Here is a 20,739-nt window from a genome sequence, read left to right on the forward strand (position 1 = left end):
TTTTCCAAAGTTCCCTGAAATACTTTCAGACAAGCGACTGTTTTCTGCTGTTTCGTGGTAGGCAGAGGAGCACAACTTTTCAATGCAGAGAAATCATTCTGTGTATCACAATGCTGATCGAGAGCTAGCACGGAACACGGTTCTGTTGTGGTGTCTCACCAGGGTGTCTTTCTCTGAAAAACAAGTAGTATTTCCTCCTACTCTAAATGAGGAAAAAAGAAAAAGTTGGGAAATATCTTGTCTCTCTCAAAGCCTAGGCCCGAGGGGACAGGGCAATCTTCCCTGCACACCGCAATTCTACACAAGATAAAGACTTCCTCTGCTGCTGCATGTGGGACTGTTTCCTCTACACCTGACAGCAGGCCTGACACTCACAATCCATGAGGTTTCCTTTTTCTTTCTCTCCTCCTCCCTGGCCCACCTGTGGTCCCTAAATCAAATCTGGAGCTCTCACTGATACAGCAGCGACTCACAGCAATGGGGCTGGAAGACATTCCAATTTTACAAACATGGGACAGGTTTATAACTCGCAGTGGCAAGGTTCTTATTTTTCATTTATGTACTTGAAGACCCTTCACTGATTTGTGTGTGCAAATAAAATAATCATCCAATTTTTCCTAATCTAAAATGCAACAACCTGTACGGATCAGTAAAGGGAAGAAGGAGGATTCAAGAGACGTGTGGATGAAATGTTTGTTCAGCAGTCAGAGACAGAGGCATGCGATTTTGGATTCCGATGTTTAAGTGAAGGAAGAGCCAGCACATCGTCACTGGCGTGGCTATTTGTCAGGTCACTGACAACTTCTACACGATCTGCTCATTTGGGTAATTATCTAACTATGGTTTTGGACAAAGACAGTCTATCTATCCAAGGTCCTTAGTCGTAGCTATCTGAGACACTGCTTACTTTTTTATGCTAAGTCAAACAAAAAGTAAATACACATACACACAGCAGTGTTTTTTGACCAGAACAAGTTGTCCTTGAAAATCATCATCATCATCAATCAACTCTCACCGAGACACTGCGAAAGCCACTCCTATGACTCATTCCTAAACTGGTGTCTTACCTTAGTGTTCCTTCTTAGACTCCGGAGAATATTCCTCCTCCTCGGGTCTTCGTCTGTTTCATATGGAATGACGGCATTGTCCCCTTTATAACCTTGGGATGCCTGATCCTCCTCTTTCTTCCTGATGGGCCCCAGCTCATCATCACTCCCCACGCTGAAGCTGGTTCGGTAACTGGCAAACCTGCCCAGCCGGCTGCATCTCGTCCTGTACAGCACTGGCTTGCTCACGATGGATATCTTGCGGCCTCGCTCTAGAGAGCTGGTGTCCATTTCACTGTCGGAACCATTCCCACTGCCGTTGGACTGGGCTTTGTTGATGTTCCGAATGGTGATGATTTTGCCTTGGGTGCTGTCATGGGGCACTGAGTAAATGTTTTCTTCTTCATTCCTTGGCTTGACCACAGCATCCATGGGTTCAGCGTAATCGGAAGGATCAAACCCATCCGGAGGTAGCCAGGTGCTAGAAGACACAGACTTCCTCTGTCCATCTCGATGGCCCTGGTCTAAATAGGACAGATCCCCCTTTGTGATTTCAAAGTGGACGGGAGGCTTTGGTTTGACTGGTGGAGGTACTTTGTTGTTCAGTTTACTCTCAAAATTGCTCATGATGAAAGACAGCCCGTCATTTCCTTCCAGTTCCATAGAGAGCTTAGAATGGTCTTTGGACAGAGGGGGCAGTGATGCATCTTCTCGAAACAGGCTGTAAGAAGGGGGCTCGATATCCTCCTCCGAATCCTGCAGGTTTGAGTTGCAGAGTGGAGAGCCTGCCCGGGGGGAGTTGAACACCTCTTCTGTGGTGCTACAGGCCTCGGCAGCGTTATCGTACATGTGAGTGGCCTCGATTATGTTCTTTTTGTCCACCACGTCTTTAAAAAACGGGTGGAAGATTTCAAGTTTATGCTGGGCTTGGCTACAGGGGATGCTCGTGAACCTTCCGTCAATTTCTTGAGCGATCTCCTCCCCCTCGGTCAGCTGCTCCCGACTTAAGTCATTATCCAGGACATCGATAGCGCCGTCAGTGAGTGCGACCAGCTGAATGGGGATGATATCCTGCACTTCACAGAGAAAGGCACGTAACATAGCCAAGGAGGCCTTCCGTTTGGCTGAATAAAAAACAATGTACCCATGGACCAACCGGCTTTTTCTGATGCTAAATGAGGAATGGTACGAAAGAACAGACAGTTCAATGCGCTTCTTGTGTAGTCCGATTGGTAATTCAAGTAAAACAGAGTTGCTGCTTCCACAATGGGAAGACTTACAGGTTTGGGACTGAAGGACAGGAAAGAGTATGTCGTCTGCACTAAAAGGATCTCCACACATCAGACACATGACAATTCGCAGGTCAACGTCAGCCAGATCTTTGATGCTAGCCGTAGAGCTGACCAGGTTTAAGTTACGCTTGGAGTCCAGCAGTCCTTTCAAAACTTGACTGATTTGCTTTTCGTTAATGTTGCGTCCGTAACCGATGCCAGCAGAAGCAGGGTCGAGAAAGACACACTGAAGTTTGCTGGCAATCTGCTGACCCTGCTGTATTAAGCTATGCAGGGTCTCTCCACTGGTGTCTCCCCTCTTGTTAACCAAAATTAACGTCAGGGGGAGATGGACTAAATGATTATCTCGCCTGCCAAGTGTGGACTCTCTACTCTTCTCTATACTCTCCACCACATACGATAGAGACTCCTTTGAATTGTAAAGGCAGAGACAGCCGTGGGGCTGAAATGTTGGCGTCTGGAAAGAGTTCACAGGAAGCCTCACGTTCCCTTCTATTGGCCTCAGGGAAAGCTCATACATTTTACCGTCTATCACATACTTGTCATCATTTGTACAAAGAGCTCGGATCTCATTGGCCAACTCTCGAGCAAGGCCATCTTTGCCCAAGATAACCAAGTTGATTCGATCAATGTTGGGGTCGGAGAGGGAGTTTTTCTGATTCCGGTCAGAAGGCCGGATAAACCGAGAACTGATCAAGTGCTCAATCTTGGCATCCACGCACACTGGGCAGCTAGGGCATGTCTCCTTTGTGGGGTGGTACACAAAATGAATGTGCTTCAGAATAAGGGCATCTCGTTCTGCCTGGAGCTTCTGTAATGCTTTAAATCTCTGTTCCTCCCCCAGAACATCCTGAATGACACCCATCTTCTCCTTGCTGGGCTTAGCATCCAGCTCCAGCTCATAAAACAATTCTGAATATTCCAAAAGCAGCTCCTGAAATTCTTCCTTTGCTTTGTCTATAATTTGCTTTTGGTGTTTGCCATAAATATCCATGTACACAGATTCTTCCAGCCACTGGTAGAAATCTTCATTCATTATAAAACTCCGGGCCTCTTCCCAAGGTTTTCCAGGAGTTATGAAAGGAGAGGTCTCCAGGTTTTCTTTAAATGCCCTTCTCATCTCAGCCCTTTTCCTCTCGTTCCGCAGCTTCTCTAAGTGGGCCTCGTACAGCTGCTCTGCGGGGGCGGTATCCATTAAGTCAAAGGGAATCCGCTCGTTCTCCATATTGTCAATGTGGCTGGTGGCATCCCACGGTGTCTCCTCAAGCACAACGAACCACTTCAAGAATTCTGGCTTGGTCTCCAAGAGCTTTTTGGCTTTTATGCAGCTTAGGTGGTCTATTTCATCTAGATTGGGGATGAGAGCTTCAAAGGCTAATGGCAGGGCTGCCAGGTACAGTTTTCTCCTGCGCTCAATATGCTCGTGCTTGAGGCGGAGGATGTGCTGGAGAAACAGCTTCTTGGCTTTCTGAGTCCCTTCCAGGTAGACATAGTCCTGGTACTCAGGAGAGGCCTGCATTTTTCGGCTGACACTCGGCCAGTTCTCATTGTGGTTTTTCACAATGCGACTCACCAGCCACTCATACTTGTCTTTTGCCGTAGCTATCTGCTGACTCTGCTGCTTGAGAGCTTCAAAATAAGGAATGATTTTTGTCTTCCCCCGACTTTTATCAATGAGTTGCACTAAGGTGCTAAAAGCCAAGTCCACGTTTACGTTGGATCTTGCTGAGGTCTCCACAACCTGGAGGTTCTTTTTGCTTAAGGCAAAAGTATGTGCATCTCTAATGTACCGCTCAACACCCTCATCACACTTAGTCAGGACCACCACTATGGGCTTTTTTGTTTTTGCAAGCTGATTGTAGAGATTGGAGACAAACTTGAGCTGGTCATCAAAGTTCCTATTCATGCCCCTGCTAACGTCAATACCAAGAAGAAAACCATCAATTAGCAGCTTTCCATCTGGCATTTGTTTCTGCTCAAAGTCCTGTTCCAGCCCCAGCTGGTCAGTGCAAAAGTACATGAGTTTTTCAGCTGATGCGAGCTTGGTTGCAGCAGCTCTCTTGATATAGGGCTGCAGGGCCGTGCTTCGATGAGGTTGAAAAGTCTGATCATCAATGAACTCAGTCTGCTCCACAATGTGCATCTTACATTCCACACAATCCTCCAGGGAACGGCTAACTTCTCCCCAGTAAAGAAAGTGGTCATTATTGACCACTCGCCCCCCGAAGTCACTGGTGCTGAGGACAGAGGTATGGTCCAAGTGAAACTCATCAGCACTCGGGCGCACGAAGCGGTTGCACAGACAGGACTTCCCAATGCCACACTGGCCCTTCTCCTTCTCGGTCCCAGACAATCCCACCACACTGATGTTGTAGGTGGGAATGCGGACATCTTGCTTTCTTGCCATCATCATCGTCGACACATCCTGCCACTATCAGCCACAGCCAAGATCAGATTAGTGTTTTCCAGGGCACCCGATGGCTTCCCGACATTATCAGTGGGGGCCGGCTGCCCACGCAGCAAAAGCGTCAGGTCCCATAGTGCTTGTATACCAGGTCAGTTTTTGCCACTTTTCATCGCCCAATAGCCAACATTTCTTCCTAGATGGGGGGACAAAAAGAAAGTCCATCAGCATCATAATTCTGGAACCCAATTTTAATCACCAAACTCAGCAAAAATCAATTTTCTTATTTAACAAAAACTCACAGTAAACATTGAATGTGCCAGGCTTTATGCTGGGTGAAGATATAAGAGCGAGTAAGACTGACATCTCTGTACCCTCAGAGAGGTACACATCATCTAATGGAGGAAGACACATAAGTAAGCAGTGTGCTAAGCGCTAAAACAAGCGCTTGAGGGCTCCTTGGAAAAATGGCTGATTCCACGGATAGGGCAGGGTTGGTACAGGTGAGCGTGCAACATCTTGTTGTGCAAGAAAGGAAGGAAGTGCTCAGAAAAATGATAGGGCACATCACAAGGACACAGGAGCCAGCCTGAAGGGACTCCCACTGCTCAAATCTGGGACCATTTGAGCACGCAACGATTAAGTACAGTAATGAATTATAACCCACAGCAAAAAGGAGAACTTGAGTTCATACTATTGGATCAGACAAGAATCATCACTTGATGCTAAATCTAGGGGGCAAATTTTGATTAGAAGCAGGATATTCACACGGAATTGAGGTGTCACCTGATAGACTCCTTATTAGTGGCAAAGGGAAGAAAAAAAAACCCCACTAATTATAAAGTGGAGAAATTGGGCAACATTTTGACCAGATAATGAAAACTGTCATCACTAAAGAGGGCTGGAAAGACATCGTGGGCCCCCAGATGTGATACGCCCAGGAGGACACAACAGCACTATGCAGTGTAATGGCCTAGAAGGCATGACCTCAACCTAAGCACAAGGAAGCATCAGATAAACACAAAATGAGCAAGATTCTCTTAAGGGGGGGCGGGGGGGTGGCTCTGTACTTAAAAAAAATCACTGTCATAGTAGACAAAGAATGGCTATGTCAACACTGCAGATTAAAGGAGGCTGAAGATGGGCCGGCCCCATGGCTCAGCGGTTAAGTGCGCGTGCTCCGCTGCTGGCGGCCTGAGTTCGGATCCTGGGCGCGCACCGGCGCACCGCTTCTCCGGCCATGCTGAGGCCACGTCCCACATACAGCAACTAGAAGGATGTGCAGCTATGACATACAACAATCTGCTGGGGCTTTGGGGGGAAAAATAAATAAATAAATAAAATCTTTAAAAAAATAAATAAATAAAAAATAAAGGAGGCTGAAGAGACATCATAACTAAATGCAATTATCCGACCCTAGACTGGATTCTGTATCAGAGAGGGGGAAAGGCTATAGAGGAGGTTACTAGATCAATTAACACCACTGAACTATGAACAGAATATCAGATAAAAGTATTACATCAATGTAAACTTATGAAGTTGGTAACTATCATGTGAGAGAAGAGCTGGACTCTTAGGAAATACACATTGAAGTATTTTGGGAGAAAAGACCATAACGTATGTGATTGGTCCAGAAAAAAATTACATATATACATTGAGAAAGAGTAAGAATGCAAATAAGGTAAAATGTTAACAATAGGTGAATCTGGGTAAAACGTATAGAATATTCCTTTGTGCTATTTTAATTTCTGTGACCTTCTATAAGTTTGTAATTATTTCCAAATAAAAAGTTTTTTTTACAGGGTATGAATATGGAGTGGTTTCCCTGACAAGAACATAAGCTCTGTGAGGATAAAGCCCACCACCCTGTCTTGTTCTCTTCTGTGTCCTCAGCCTATGACACAGTGCTTGACACAAATATTTACTGACAGAGTGAATAAATGAATGACTATTAGAGCATATTAAAGAGTCCCCAAACCCAGCCTTTTGGATTTAGGAAAGCCTTTTTGAAGTAAGTTCCAACTCAGGTAAGACCTGAAGTGGAGAGAAGGAAATGTGCCAAGACTCCTCTCTCCCCAGGAAAAAGCATGGCCCATGGGGGAGTCAGCTGAACTCAAGTGTGTGTGGGGAGGAGAAGGGTGAGATGCATTAGCAAGTAAGCAGGGACCAAATTAAGCCACTTGCAAAGAGTCTGGATTTTTTCCCTCTTGAAGGCTATGGGAAACCACAGAATGTAGCTGAAAAGTGGCACCTTAAAGGAACAGTTGAAGTGATGAAATGTTGTGATGACGTCCTATAAAGCCTATAGCAACTCTCCAGCTGAAATAAGTCAAGTACGTAGTCTCTGGCTGTCTCCACATAAATGGTCCTCTGGCTACTACTGTTTACACTGCACTGCCGTCTACTTAAACACACAAATGACTGTGCAACTGCTGAACCTGCAGCCAAACCAAGAGTCTCCTGAAACACTCCCAAAGCGGAGAATTTAAAACAAACGGAGCAATTTTGTTCTGAATCACATTTATGCCTGGTAGGAACCCAGTATTTCCATAACTTTAATGTGTTTTCGAGGCCTGTCTCATAAGAAACACCACAGGAAGCTGAGCCCACCACACGGTATTCTGACTGATACGAGGGATAACGAATGGGAAAGCACAGTTGTCCCCTATGACGATAACCTCAAAAGGTCACAGTTCTTTCCCAAACATCCATATCTTCCTTTGATAACCCAGAAAGCCAAACCCTCTATGGAAACAAAATGTGGCTAGATGTGGCATGTAAAAATTGTTTGACCATTTTCTAAACAGAAATCTCAATGACTGTAAGCAATCACCTCCAGATAACCTAACGGCACGCTCCCAAAGAAGCCAAGTTCCAGACTTTAGCAGGAGCAAGCGGGGTTATCCATGGGAAAGAGAAAAAACAAACCTCCCCCCACCCCACTTCCCTAGGTGACGCTTACCTAAGTAAAACTGTAAGATGCTTATGAATATCTAAAGCATGTTTACACACATCCTCTGAAATATCTGAAAAAGAGAGATCTGTACAAAACCAAAGTGCTTTTGCACACTACTCTGTGGCAGACGTATACAATTTTGTGTCAACCCCTGAGGAGACTTGAGTTTGACAGGGCCTCAGAGAGGAAGGTGGAAGAAGGGGTAAGGAAGTCAAGGCTGCTCACGTAACAGAGCCCTTCTCCATCAGTTCCTCGTCGCAGGGTCTGGCAGGACTCAAGGGCAGGGCAGCCACTTGACCAATCTGGAAATGCAACTGGGCAACACAGGGCCTACTTCAAGTGACTGCTGCCTGCAGCAGGCATCACCCCACCTATTCTCTGTGCAGCCCGGCGAACGGCCTATGTCTCCACGGACATCTCAGGAAAACAAAACACCAACCTGCTCTTAAACCTCAAGAAATAAAGACATCAATTCAATTTTGAACTAAACTAAAATGTATTATCCATTCAACACCTTGCTGAGTTACAATTTTTTAAATGGCGTGATATTCTATTTAGTCCATTCACGTCAAAGTCTCAGCTTTATCTGAAGGAAAAGAAAGCAACACTCTCCACTCTCAAGAATGTAGCTGATATTGAAACCCAAAATGCTGCTAACTGACTAAACTAAAAAAGCTACCAAAGGAGGATTAGCTGGCATGGGAGTGGTTCATTTTTGGACACCTGGTAACTTTCCACTGGGTGGAAACCTGACAGGCTCCCTGGTGTAAGCACACTCTTCTTACACGTCTGTCTTTGATGTCTGGAGAATGCAGTTTTACTAGTTCCTCAACTGGAGGGAATTACACGGTAAACAAAGACTGTTATAAATCTAAAAATGTCTCAAACACTTGGTTTAAAGGAAATAACCTTAAGTGCTTGATCACAAACACGTTCCACTTTTCTAAGAGGGGGTAAAAAAAATTAGCTGAGTCACTAAATTTAATGATCTGAAGGCCACAAAGAAACAGAAAGTAGAAGACAGGGCATGTCCAAGACTTCACAATATCTTTAGTTTAAATCTGATGGGAACCAGTGTTCTCAGCGGGCAACTAAGCTACTCATACAGCAAAATCTGAATTTCCATTCTAAGAATTTGCCAATACTAATCCTTTTAAAACTGAAGAGTTACAGCAGAGGGGGAAAAAAGTCTTTTTTAAAACAGTAACTCCTTTTATCTTTGAGCTTTACAGAGCTACTTGTATTAAAAAAATAAAAACACACAGGGGCAAGGGGGTGGGGAGTACGCACAAGGCGTGAAGGGATGCATTTATATGGTGACTGACAAACGATGATGTACAACAAACATCTCACAATAAATAAATACAATAAATACAACCACAGAACCTAAGATCTAGTTAGTTTTACACCGTTAAGTCAACTAACTTCAGAAAGGAAAATACTTCAAGAGTATTTTCAATTCTTTGTCAGAAATATATGCTGTACTAAAACACAATGCACACATCTGGGAGCTTTTTAGAACCTGTCGCCAGGCTTCTGGAGTTGTTTGTGCGACTCGTTTAACCAAGACACCAGCTCCCCACAAGAGTGCCGAAACTGGAAGGCAGGAGGAAGGTGTTTTCTTTTTAACACCTCTACAGAACACCCAGGGCAAGAAGTGGTAACATTCCCCAGATAGTACACATTGCATAGGACACAGAAATGCCACTGTGATCCAGCATTACTATGACTGCCAGCGTTCATACTGCCAACCTTGAGCCACGCCCCCCAACAGGAAATGTTTCTGGGCTCTGGGATCTGGAATTCGCTGTAAGACACAGATCTGTCACCATTACCCATAACCAAAACTACCGCCTCTACCCATGAGAACAATCACTTCTGAAAATGCATTCAGTTTCAAATAACCACATATAGAAAACCGCCAAACTAATAATAATATAATATCATATGATAATGGAATAAGGAAATAATTTCATAAGGAGCTGCTAGCAAAGGAAGTAAAATACTTGTTAACATAATTTTTCTTAATCCTAATAGGGGAAAGGAATGGAAATACACATTGTAACTAACAGAAAGCAAAGAGAATTTTTTTTTTGGTGAGCAAGAGCGGCCCTGAGCTAACATCTGTGCCCATCCTCCTCTATTTTCTAAGTGGGATGCTGCCATAGCATGGCTAGACAAGCGGTGTAGGTCCGTGCCGGGGATCCAAACCCGCGAACCCGGGGCCGCCGAAGCAGAGCGTGCTGAACTTAACCACTACAACACCGGGCCGGCCCAAAGAGCATTTTCTAAACCTTCTTAACACCTCATACTTCTCAACACCTTACATTTCTGAATGGGCTTTCAAAGCTATGAATCACCATCAGCAGCTGGTTAAAATGTCTGCACTGAGGAGCTACACGATAAGACTCATAGCTACAGGGAGAAAGGAAGAGCAAGAGGAGGGGATGGAACTAGGAAACATTTTCCCTGCAGGAGAGACTTCTAAAGGAGAATTTCCTAGAGGAATTGACTTCCTAAAGGAGCCAGGAAGGATGGGATAAAAAAGCTCCACTAAGAAGACAACAATTCTCCGTGGTCTACCACACCACTGAATTTAAACAAAATATTCTTTAAAAATCCAATGTTTCCATTTCCATATTAATAAACGTTAAAGTAAATGTTCTTAAGGTTTTTGTTTGTTTTTCGTTTAAAAATTTAGACAAATTTGGGGCCAGTCCGATGGCGCAAGCAGTTAAGGGTACACGCTCCGCTGCGGCGGCCCGCGGTTCGCCGGTTTGGATCCCGGGCACGCACCGACGCACTGCTTGTCAAGCCATGCTGTGGCAGCGTCCCATATAAAGTAGAGGAAGATGGACATGGATGCTAGCCCAGGGCCAGTCTTCCTCAGCAAAAAGAGGAGGATTGGCATCAGATGTTAGCTCAGGGCTGATCTTCCTCACACACACAAAAAATTTAGACAAATTAGAGAAAAACGTTGGAAGTGAAGTCCAAGGTCCTTATTCATCCAATTCATTCATCTGTGAAATCCAGATGAATTTACAGAACCTTAAAGTTAGTGATGTGCACAAATGAAGTGCCAGGGCATTCAGCTGTAAATACGAATTATAATCTTGAAGAACTTGACTGATACAGAGGGAGTCTTCATTTCCTCTGTGTGACTTCTGTTGGAATGTGAAGCAATAATACCCTTATTCTGCTCATCTCTTCACCACATGAGAAATGTCTTAGGAAATGACTACATCAAGCTCAACAAGCACAACACAGCAATTCTAACACTGAATACAAGAGAAAGGGAGCCACTTGACGGCCCCAGTTACAAAGCAGCTAACTTCTCTCCTTCCTTTATAATATTTCAGAGGGGCTTATTTTTGTATTACTCTAGTCTCTAATCTTTAGAATTGAGAACCGAGCTGTCCATTAAGTAAATCAAATACGCATTTATAGAGCTAAGACAATGTAACCAAACAAGGAAGAAATGGGGCACTGTCCTTGCTGATGAAAATCTTATAATTTACTTGAGATGATATTTTTACTTAAAAAACAACTAAACTACAAGACAATAAATGGCACAGACCTTTACCTGGGATCGAGAGAAAGGAAGAGGAGATCATTCAGATCTGGGGTGGCTGGGGAAGGAGTCAGAGCAGAAGTAACATTCGAATTGGTTCATAAGAGACTAGCAGGGTTTGGAGAGATGGCCCAGGCATTCTAAAGACGTGAAAGGGCATGAATAATGGTGACCAAAATGGAAAAGCACCAGACACGTCTTGGGACAGACTGACTGGAATGGAGTTTTCACACATGGGAGGTGGAAGACGAGAAGGGCGCTGAGGCTCAGACTATGAACACACTGTATTTTTACCTGTGAGAATCTAATACTTTTATAATCTTTTATATTAATAATCTTTTATCCCACCAAGGTTATTTACTGTTGGTAACACTGCTACTTCAACTCCTCACCCAAAAAATAACATAGTCTAGGGAGTTGATCATTTTACATAAAGGGAAACTCTATTTGCTTATGGGAATTATATTTCTACCTTTCAGTCCAATGTAAATTAAAATAATAAATGGGGAAGGGGGCAGAAAACCTTGGATTTACAAAGGAAGCAAAGAATAAATATTTGCCCAGAATAGTACTCGTGGTTGCTCCCACTAATACAGGCTCCATACACCTACTCCTGTTTAGTGTAGGAGGGAGGATTTCCTCATAGTCACGGAATCTCACTACATCCCTGGGCTCTGGGTACAGGAAATCTCTGAAATGGGTCATCTGGATCTTTGGAAAGACTGATTTAAGTGTTTAACCATCTGGTCTTGAAACATGTACTCTCATGCAACAGACGGGCTATTCTTGGACACTGCATATGTATGTGCACTCAGCTCTCACCATACCTTCTACCAACTCAATGGGCAGCACTCTCCAGAGAACCCAAAGAGGACAACAGAGGGGTCAAAGACAATTTTCAAGGACTGATACCTCAGATGTCTGATTTGAACATAATCTGGCCTAAAGTTAATTTTTAAAAAAGCAGCTATGAAAGATTCTGTGACATCCCATCTATAATTTTTGCCAATGTCCCTTCCTGTTCCTCTTGATCCATTTTTTCCCCAAGCCCTGGTAAAGGTACCTCTGAATTTCAGGGTAGGAAAACAGAACTATGCTGCTATCCTAGCATCCTAGGTGGCCCATTTTCCCCCGACACAGTTTTCACGCTTTGAGGTGTGCACAACTCCACAAGCCGGTCCCAAAGAAACAACATTTCTAAGCCAAGTTATTCACCGGATGAAATCGAATTCCCCTGATGAAAGAAGGGGGTTGCTTTCAGCAAAGCACTTCCTTAAACTTTATCCTCAGCAGCTTTCTACCAGGCAGCTCTGGAGTTCTGATCAGCCATCTGATCAAAGCAGTTATAAACAAAGACAAACCAAAGGCTAAGGACTCTTTCTCACTGACCCAGCACAATCTCCCGGGTTCCCTATATTAAGAAAACAACAAAAACAAAACAGGATTTCTGATAAGCTGTAAAAATGCTCCATACCAAAGGAAAGACAAAACCAAGGCTGATTTGAAACTGACGGCAGTGTAATAAGGCTCAGTATCACAGCTCCCCTACCATTAATACAGCGAGCTGAGTCTTACCACACCAAGACACGAAAACGTAGCCGAGTCTTACCTTTGAATTTCCTGGTATTCAGATCAATTTTACAGTGATTTTTGAAATGGTAAAGAAAACCTACAAAATTATTTCAGCAGTTGCTTCTGGGCACTTATGATCTATTCAGTTTTTTTTTAACTTTTCAGTAGAAAAAAAGTTATTTTTGAAAGAAGGCTCTCCATCAAAATTTCTCTGAATATGGAGGAAGAGTGGAGGCACCGTACAGCCGAATGTGCCTTGCTAACAGACGACAGTGCCGAAGAAACAGGCATTTCTGTCAACTGGGAAAAATAGGTCAGCTCTTTTCAAGTCCAACAGTAAGCCTTACTATTCTTCTATTCCCCTGATAGTATTGAAGACGACATGAGGATTTCAGTCCATTATTTCTAATTGTTCCTAATTTAGTTTAGTTTATACATTATTCTAGAAATTGACAGTTCTAAAACAGGCCACTGCAAGTAACAAAAGTTATGCCACATGCATAAACTTTTAAAAAAAGAATGGTTGGTTTTACCTTATTTAATGCACCTGTACTGAAGATACGGCCAATCAATGGTCACACAGAAACAGAATCAACAGAACCAACTTCTTTTTTTGTGTGTGTGTGTGTGAGGAAGATCAGCCCTGAGCTAACATCCGTGCTAATCCTCCTCTTTTTGCTGAGGAAGACCGGCTCTGAGCTAACATCCATTGCCAATCCTCCTCCTTTTTTTCCCCCCAAAGTCCCCCAGTAGATAGTTGTATGTCATAGTTGCACATCCTTCTAGTTGCTGTATGTGGGATGCGGCCTCAGCATGGCCGGAGAGGCAGTGCGTCGGTGCACGGCCAGGATCCGAACCCGGGCCGCCAGTAGCGGAGCGCACGCACTTAACCACCAAGCCACGGGGCTGGCCCCAGAACCAACTTCCAAATCCAGCAAATTTTAGTAGGAACAATTGGATCCACAGATTAAAGAACTAATTTAGGACTCACACCAGCAAAATCAATACTCATATTCCCCCTTTCCATTTTCTGGCCTCCACATTTACTCACATACTTGCCTTGTTTCACATGAAGTTAAAACACAGAGGTCTGAGAGAGATGAAAAAGTGAACAGTTATGAGACAGAACACGGGAAGGGGCCTGGAATCACCACAAAATTGTGCCTTGAAAATCTGCTAAATTGAGGTGTTTATCCCTATCTTCTTCCAAAGGAGATGAATATATGAGTTAATACGTTTAAAACTGGATTTTCTGAATGAAAAGATGATATATGCGTGCACTATTAACAAAAAGTTATTGTGAAAAACATTATTTCTTATTCAAATATTTATCACCTCAGTGTCTGAAAAGCATATTTCAGGTTCCCACTTTGAGGTGAGGAAAGGAGACACGAGAGAAAAGAGACAGAAGTGGCGCTCCTGTGCTCTCTCTTGACTGGGGTCGGGTACATGGGCATTCACTTCACGACTGCTCGTACTGTACACGTTTTATACACTTGTCTCCACAGGTTTTTAAAAGAGAACAATTCAGAGAAATGAAGAAAGACAGGTTCACACAGCTAGCAAGCAGAGCTGGGATATGAACACGGCCTCTGTCAACCACTATGGATCAACCACCATGATTCGCTTTCCCCCTTCTACACCAGGCCTCTGCCAGGGGTCATGGCAAACAGGTGACCCTAATCCTCATGTAGCAAGTGAGAAGAAATGCTGAGAAGCGGTGCCCTGGAGGGCCCCGGATGCAACTGGCAGTTCTTCAGGGCCATGCGGAAGGCCGAACAGGTGGCACATCAGACCTTCCAGCCTTAAAACAGAGCAACTCCATTTGACCTGTTTTATATGTTGGGATCCCACAGAAAAACAAATTTTTTTTAAGTCTTATAGTTTTCTTTAAAAGCTCAAAAAACTTCACGGTTCGAAAAGCCATTTAATGATCAGACATTCGGTGGTCTAACTCCCAAGATTTTGCCAAGAGATAAGAGTCCAAGGAGCCTCCCAATCTGTCCCCTAAACGCTTTCTTCTCCTGTCATTCAGGAAATTTATCCAGATTAGCAACTACTGAGACAGAGAAAGGAAACAACTCAGCTAATGAGGAAGAGATGGAGCCCGGTCCAGAGCCCAGGTCTCCTGACCCCACCCCACCCCTCTGCCCCTACTCTACCATGCTGCCCTGGCCAGAGAAGTGGAATGGAGAGCATAAGGCACACGCAGCAGGAGAGGTCGCGGGCAAACCTGTGGAGGGCCCAGTCACACTAAGCAGAGTCTAGACTTCATCCTCTGAGGAACCCCAGGCTTCTGAGCAAGAATGGCACGTTCAGTTCTGGGTTGAAAAAGGGAATTCTGGAGCCAGCCCGGCGGCAAAGTGGTTAAGTTTGTGCACTCTGCTTTGGTGGCCCGGGCTTTGCGGGTTCGGATCCCAGGCATGGACTTACATACCAGTGTGCTCATCAAGCCATGCTGTGGTGGCGTCCCACATACACAACAGAGGAAGATTGGTACAGATGTTAGCTCAGGACCAATCTTCCTCACCAAAAAAAAAAAAAAAAAAAGACGGGGGAGGGATTCTGAAAGCAATCCACATACTCTCACCCTCCCTCCATATCTCTGCCTGCTATTTTACCCTCACCCCACTGGGTAAATGCTTCCCGCGTAAAGGCCACTTCAAACCTGGTCATAATAAGCACCATGAAAAACAACTGCTTACGATGGAAACGCTGACACAGTGGTGGTGTAAGATACCCCTTTGAAAAGCCTTGTCAGGGCCCAGTCTTTGTAATTTAGCGGTGGCTCACAGGAAGCGCCTGAGAGCCAGATTCTTTCTGACTGTGCTCAAGGCCATAATTTCCTTCCCATACTTAAACCGATGACCCTGTGTCTCACTGTCAAGAGAGTCTGCCAAGGGGAAAGGGCAGATAAATAAGAAGCAAAATCTGAAGAAAACTAGCTGCTTTGAAAAAAGTTCCTAAAATTCTTCTTGGGATTAACAACTAAAAGGACTTCTAGATGAACAGATCTGTTGTCTCTCCACGAAAGCCCCTTGAAGGCAGAACCGGGGAGAGCTGGCAGTCGACTCCTTCAGCTAATAGACGTGGACGCTGAAGAGGAGACGAGGAGTTCAGTCACAGAAGCAGCTGTCAGATTTGTGCTCTAAAGCAAGGCCTCCCCCACCCTACTCCCTCCCCGGGGCTGTTTCTACACACCACCCTCTGCCATGGGCTGGTGGGCAGAGATAATAAGATTAATCAAGATCCTAGAATCAAAATGACTGGAAAGAGGACAAAAAAGACTGACATTCGGCCAGTACCATTTATTACAGCTACCATCTCCACCTCTCAACATATGTGTACTTTCATGAGCTTCTGCTATATGTTCTGTACAGCACCTGTCTATCACCCGCTACTTCAAGATAAATTTCAAATCATCAAAATAACGTCCCATAAAGAGAACAGGTTAGTGGTTACCAGAGAAGGGGGTCAGGGTGGGCAAAAAGGGTAAAGGAGCACATATATATGGTGACGGATAAAAACTAGACTATGAGTGGTGAGCACAATGCAGTCTATACAGAAACTGATATATAATAATGTACACCTGAAATTATACAATCTTATAAATCAATATGACCTCAATATAATAAAATAAATAAATTAATTAAATAACATGTCCTGTTGGGGAGTCCAAAAATAACTAAGAAAACACTTGTGATCATATAAGGAATTTAATAAATGGCATTTTCTATAAAACGCTAGCTTCATGATTTTCCCTTAGATAACAGACCAGAATAGTAACTAGTTCCTCCTTATCACCCACCATTCCTTGAAAGTCCTTGGCCAGTAATGTTCATGAAGATCAGTGAGTCACCTCTTATCACTACTTCAGCCCTCAGACTTAAGAAGAAAAACAGGGCCAGCCTACTCTTCCGTGACAGCTGTCCTATCTACTAGAGGAAATCACCTTGACCTCATGTATTTGGCTGCTAGTCACAAAACCATGTCTCTGAGTTCAAATTATGAAAACTATACTCACATTAGGTTGACAACATACCTTTCTCAGTTACCTATGCATGGAATGCCCGCACTGTCTCATCCCAACATAAACCCACTGAGTGTTTCCTTTTGGTGACCTCACCTCTCCCTCCCAGGTGACACATGGCCCTGGAACATTCTGCAGCTACTTTCTTTTGAAAAGTCTTAAAATCAACATAAAACAGCTACTGCTGATTTCTAACTCACACTAGAGAGAATGACATAGAAAAGTATACCAACATTATAAAACCTTATCAGCAGACTGACCGTGACTACCTACAGCGTTGACTGTTACACTCTTAGAGGAAAACCTGATCACGTGGCCAGCGTGACTACTACAGTCCGCAGAAGGAAGAGAGGATCTGGTGATGAGCAGAGGCGACTCAACCCAGCTCCTTTACTCTGCACACATCTTCTCAACTCCTCAGACCACTCACCTGCTCCCACATCCATCTGTTATTGCAACTTTCTGCTCAGAAAACCCTCTGTGTAAGAGAGCCCGTCAGGGTCTTAATTTTGCTGTCCATAACAGGACGATCCTTCTGGCTATCAACTCCCCTCAAGACCACAGGTGTCAGCATGTTATCTTATATAACTTGTTTGTACAAAAATGCCCTATCAAACACACTGGCCCTTTTCTTCATTAAGGACACTCTGGGTTACACTTGGACGAAGAGATGATAGACACTTTCCTGAGCCCTTTTAGCCCAGTGAAGAATCATAAACAATAGAATAAGGTGGGGTTTCTCTTTTTTTGGGGGGTGAAGTTATTTTGTAATAACTTGCCAGTCCTTGAATTTTTATATCCCTCGACCGTCTTATTTAAAACATTAGATGGGCCGGCCCCGTGGCTTAGCAGTTGAGTGCGCGCGCTCTGCTGCTGGCGGCCAGGGTTCGGATCCCGGGCGTGCGCTGACGCACCGCTTCTCCGGCCATGCTGGGGCCGCGTCCCACATACAGCAACTGGAGGGATGTGCAGCTATGACATACAACTATCTACTGGGGCTTTGGGGGAAAAAAATCAATCAATAAATAAAAATTATAAAAAAAAAAAAAAACAAAAACATTAGAGTGGGCCATTTCAAAGATGGCGATCAAAATCTATGTATCAAGGCTTGTCAAGTCTTATAAATACATAAGTTCAAAAAACTTAGGCTACTGAACTCCGTTTTCCATACTGACTATTTAATACAAAGCTCAACTCAACCAGTTGAATCATGAGAGCTAAAAGCCCAGTCAGGAGCAAATTGAAAGCAATCAAGAGTAGTCATGAGCTGGAAAGCTGTATGTCCACATTCCACACTGTTAAGGCTGCAGCGAGCAGATGGCACGGCCGGGGCTAGAATGTGTTCGATACGGCCTTCTCACACCCCTGCTCCATTCCCCTCCAAAACCCGTATCCTACAGGGGCAAACCTCACTCTATAATCTAACACAGTAAGGCCAGTGTTGTCTGGAGTCACAAAGTTTTATATGTGCTTGCTTCTAATTAAAGACCATTCGATTTTAAGAACTTAATAAAGAGGCCATAAACCTGTATCATTCCACAAGAATGCCAAGAATGCTAAGTACCCAACTAATATTCTTCCAAAGTGACCTTTCTTAAGGGCTGCCTCTACTACTTTGCCAACTAACATGTCAGGAGGCAGAAACATTCCTACCTATCACAGGCTACTCAACTCCACTTTAAAAAGCAAAGGCAAGTGAAAAGGCCTTCGTCAAGTAACCAAAGCAACTCAAATTCCTACAGGGAAAAGGGCTAGTACAAACAGTCTCAAAATCAAAGTTTAAAAAGCCACTTACAGTGCCAGCAAATGATTCAGAAGAATTCTGAGAAAGGTAATATTAACATTTTAGTGGTAGAACCCTTGGAGAGTAGCCAAGCAGCCTGGATTTTCTCCCTAACTAGGTCATTAAATCTTGCAGCAGGGAGGGGAGGCACACACAGATACAAACTAGTTAAACGGCATCTCACAGCCAAGCTATCTTGACAGCTTTCCTCCGTCAGCAGGATCACTGGACAATGATGTTCTTCAAGGGGACAGGTAGGGCTCCTGGGGCTAATGATAACCTAAGTGCATGCAATTACAATCAGACTGATAACGATCAATACCTACCCGTGGAGCGGACACTCAGATTCAACAGCTGAGAAAGAGGTCCTATCTGCTGCCAGGGAAGCCAGCTCACGTGGATGCCCACAGCCTCACATGTCCCTTCCCACGACTACTCTTACTCTCTGCAATCCAGACTCCGTAGGGTAGCAAATTATCTTCTTAAAGGACAGATCTGATCTTGTCAGTCCCCTGCTTACAACCCCTCCGAGCTCTCCTCTGCCCTCCTACCAGAATTCTTATACGTCCCCATGTGTTCTCATCTCCACCACTCTACCTTTTTCTCACTAGACTCTAGCCACCGAGGCCTTCCTTCCTTCAGTTCCCTGGATGACCCCACTCATTTATTCTCATTCAATCATTCAACAAAAAATGACTGAGTTTTTGTCAATTACCTACTATTGTAGGTAGGTGAGACACTGCACTGGGTACTGGGGATCCAGCAATGAAGAAGAGAGACAAGATCCCTGCCCTCATGGAGCTCACATTCCAGCAAGGAGAAACAGCTGATTACAAAACAAAAAAGAAGTGAGGGAGTTAATGTGGGAATCTGGGAGGAGAGCGTTCCAAGGCAGAGTAACCAGCAACTGCAAAGGCCCTAAGGTCCAGTAACATTTTTCCTTTAATGTGTTTCTTTATTTTCAGGGCTGCTGCTGCCCTTTTTATTTATTTATTTTTTTATTTTTCCCCCAAAGCCCCAGTAGATAGTTGCATGTCATAGGTGCATATCCTTCTAGTTGCTGTTCCTTTAATGTGTTTCTTGTTAAATTGTTAACTCCAAGAAGATGGGCACCTAGTGACTTATCTATTCTGCTCCCGATCCAACCTCAGCACCAAACGTAGTACCTGGCTCGATAATTACCTGCTAAATGGGATAAGTGAATTAGTGTCTAAAGAAAAAGCCAAAAAGGTATCCCCGAGTAATAAAAGTGTTACCTCCAGTTATCGAGGCCCCTGCAGAGGTTACACAGGTTCCAGATTTACTAACACAGCTTATGATCGAAGTGAATTTAGTGCCCCTTCAAGAGCGATCCTAGCAATATCCTGATGAGTCTTCCTCACCAAGGCATCATCTCAGAGAGAGGAAAAGCATGAAGAGGAGAGAATAAAGACCTTCAAAGACCATAAAGTAATCAATACATTCAATTTATGTAGAAAAACTAACAGCAAGTCAGAATACATTATTGATTTCAATGGCTGCCCCAACCCACTGACGGCTCTACCAGCTTCTCCTGGATGGACTGTTCCTCTCCAGCTCTACTGCCACGGCCTTACTTGTTTCCTTTTCATTCCAAAGCTTGGACCATCGTGCGAGTTTCCTCACTGGTCTCTCTCAGGCCAAATCATCGTATACTGTGCTCTGTGTTAATTTTAAAATAGTTTTTGTCACAATACTTTCACCCCAATTTGATTCCAAGCTACCTTTCCAACCTTATTGCCAACTATCCTTCAACAAGAGCTCCACGCTCCAACTAACCTGTTCCCTGAGCACGCCTGGTGCATTCCCGCTTCCACACCTCCACAGGTTGTACTTTGTCCCCACTTATACAGGCTGTGCCCTTATCTGGAAGGCCATTATAGTTCTTCTCCACCTATCTGACTGTTATCAGTCTAAAACAATGCCTTCTCCGCCCATCCCCACTAGGACAAATGCATCACCCCCAAGCAATGACAGCATTCACTTGGCCACACTTGCACTTCCTATGCTCTTCTCTGTATCACCAGAACTGGAAGCCTGCAAACTACATTTCCGAGGCTCCTTTGC

The 20,739-nt window shown here is 44.2% G+C and overlaps 1 protein-coding gene across 1 annotated transcript in view; it reads right to left on the bottom strand.

Annotated features, from left to right (window-relative positions):
- ARHGAP35 (Rho GTPase activating protein 35) overlaps positions 1-20,739 on the bottom strand; it is a 112,558-nt gene that overhangs the window by 65,938 nt on the left and 25,881 nt on the right. Inside the window, exon 2 of the mRNA XM_087421474.1 lies at positions 1,068-4,938. Within this exon, the coding sequence (XP_087277600.1) occupies positions 1,068-4,751 (3,684 nt within the window). The 5' untranslated portion in view covers positions 4,752-4,938. The remainder of the gene's footprint in view (positions 1-1,067; positions 4,939-20,739) is intronic.

The sequence above is a fragment of the Ceratotherium simum genome, chromosome 33, assembly GCF_057802395.1.
Source record: "Ceratotherium simum simum isolate JZ-2026a chromosome 33, ASM5780239v1, whole genome shotgun sequence".
NCBI classification, from domain to species: domain Eukaryota; kingdom Metazoa; phylum Chordata; class Mammalia; order Perissodactyla; family Rhinocerotidae; genus Ceratotherium; species Ceratotherium simum.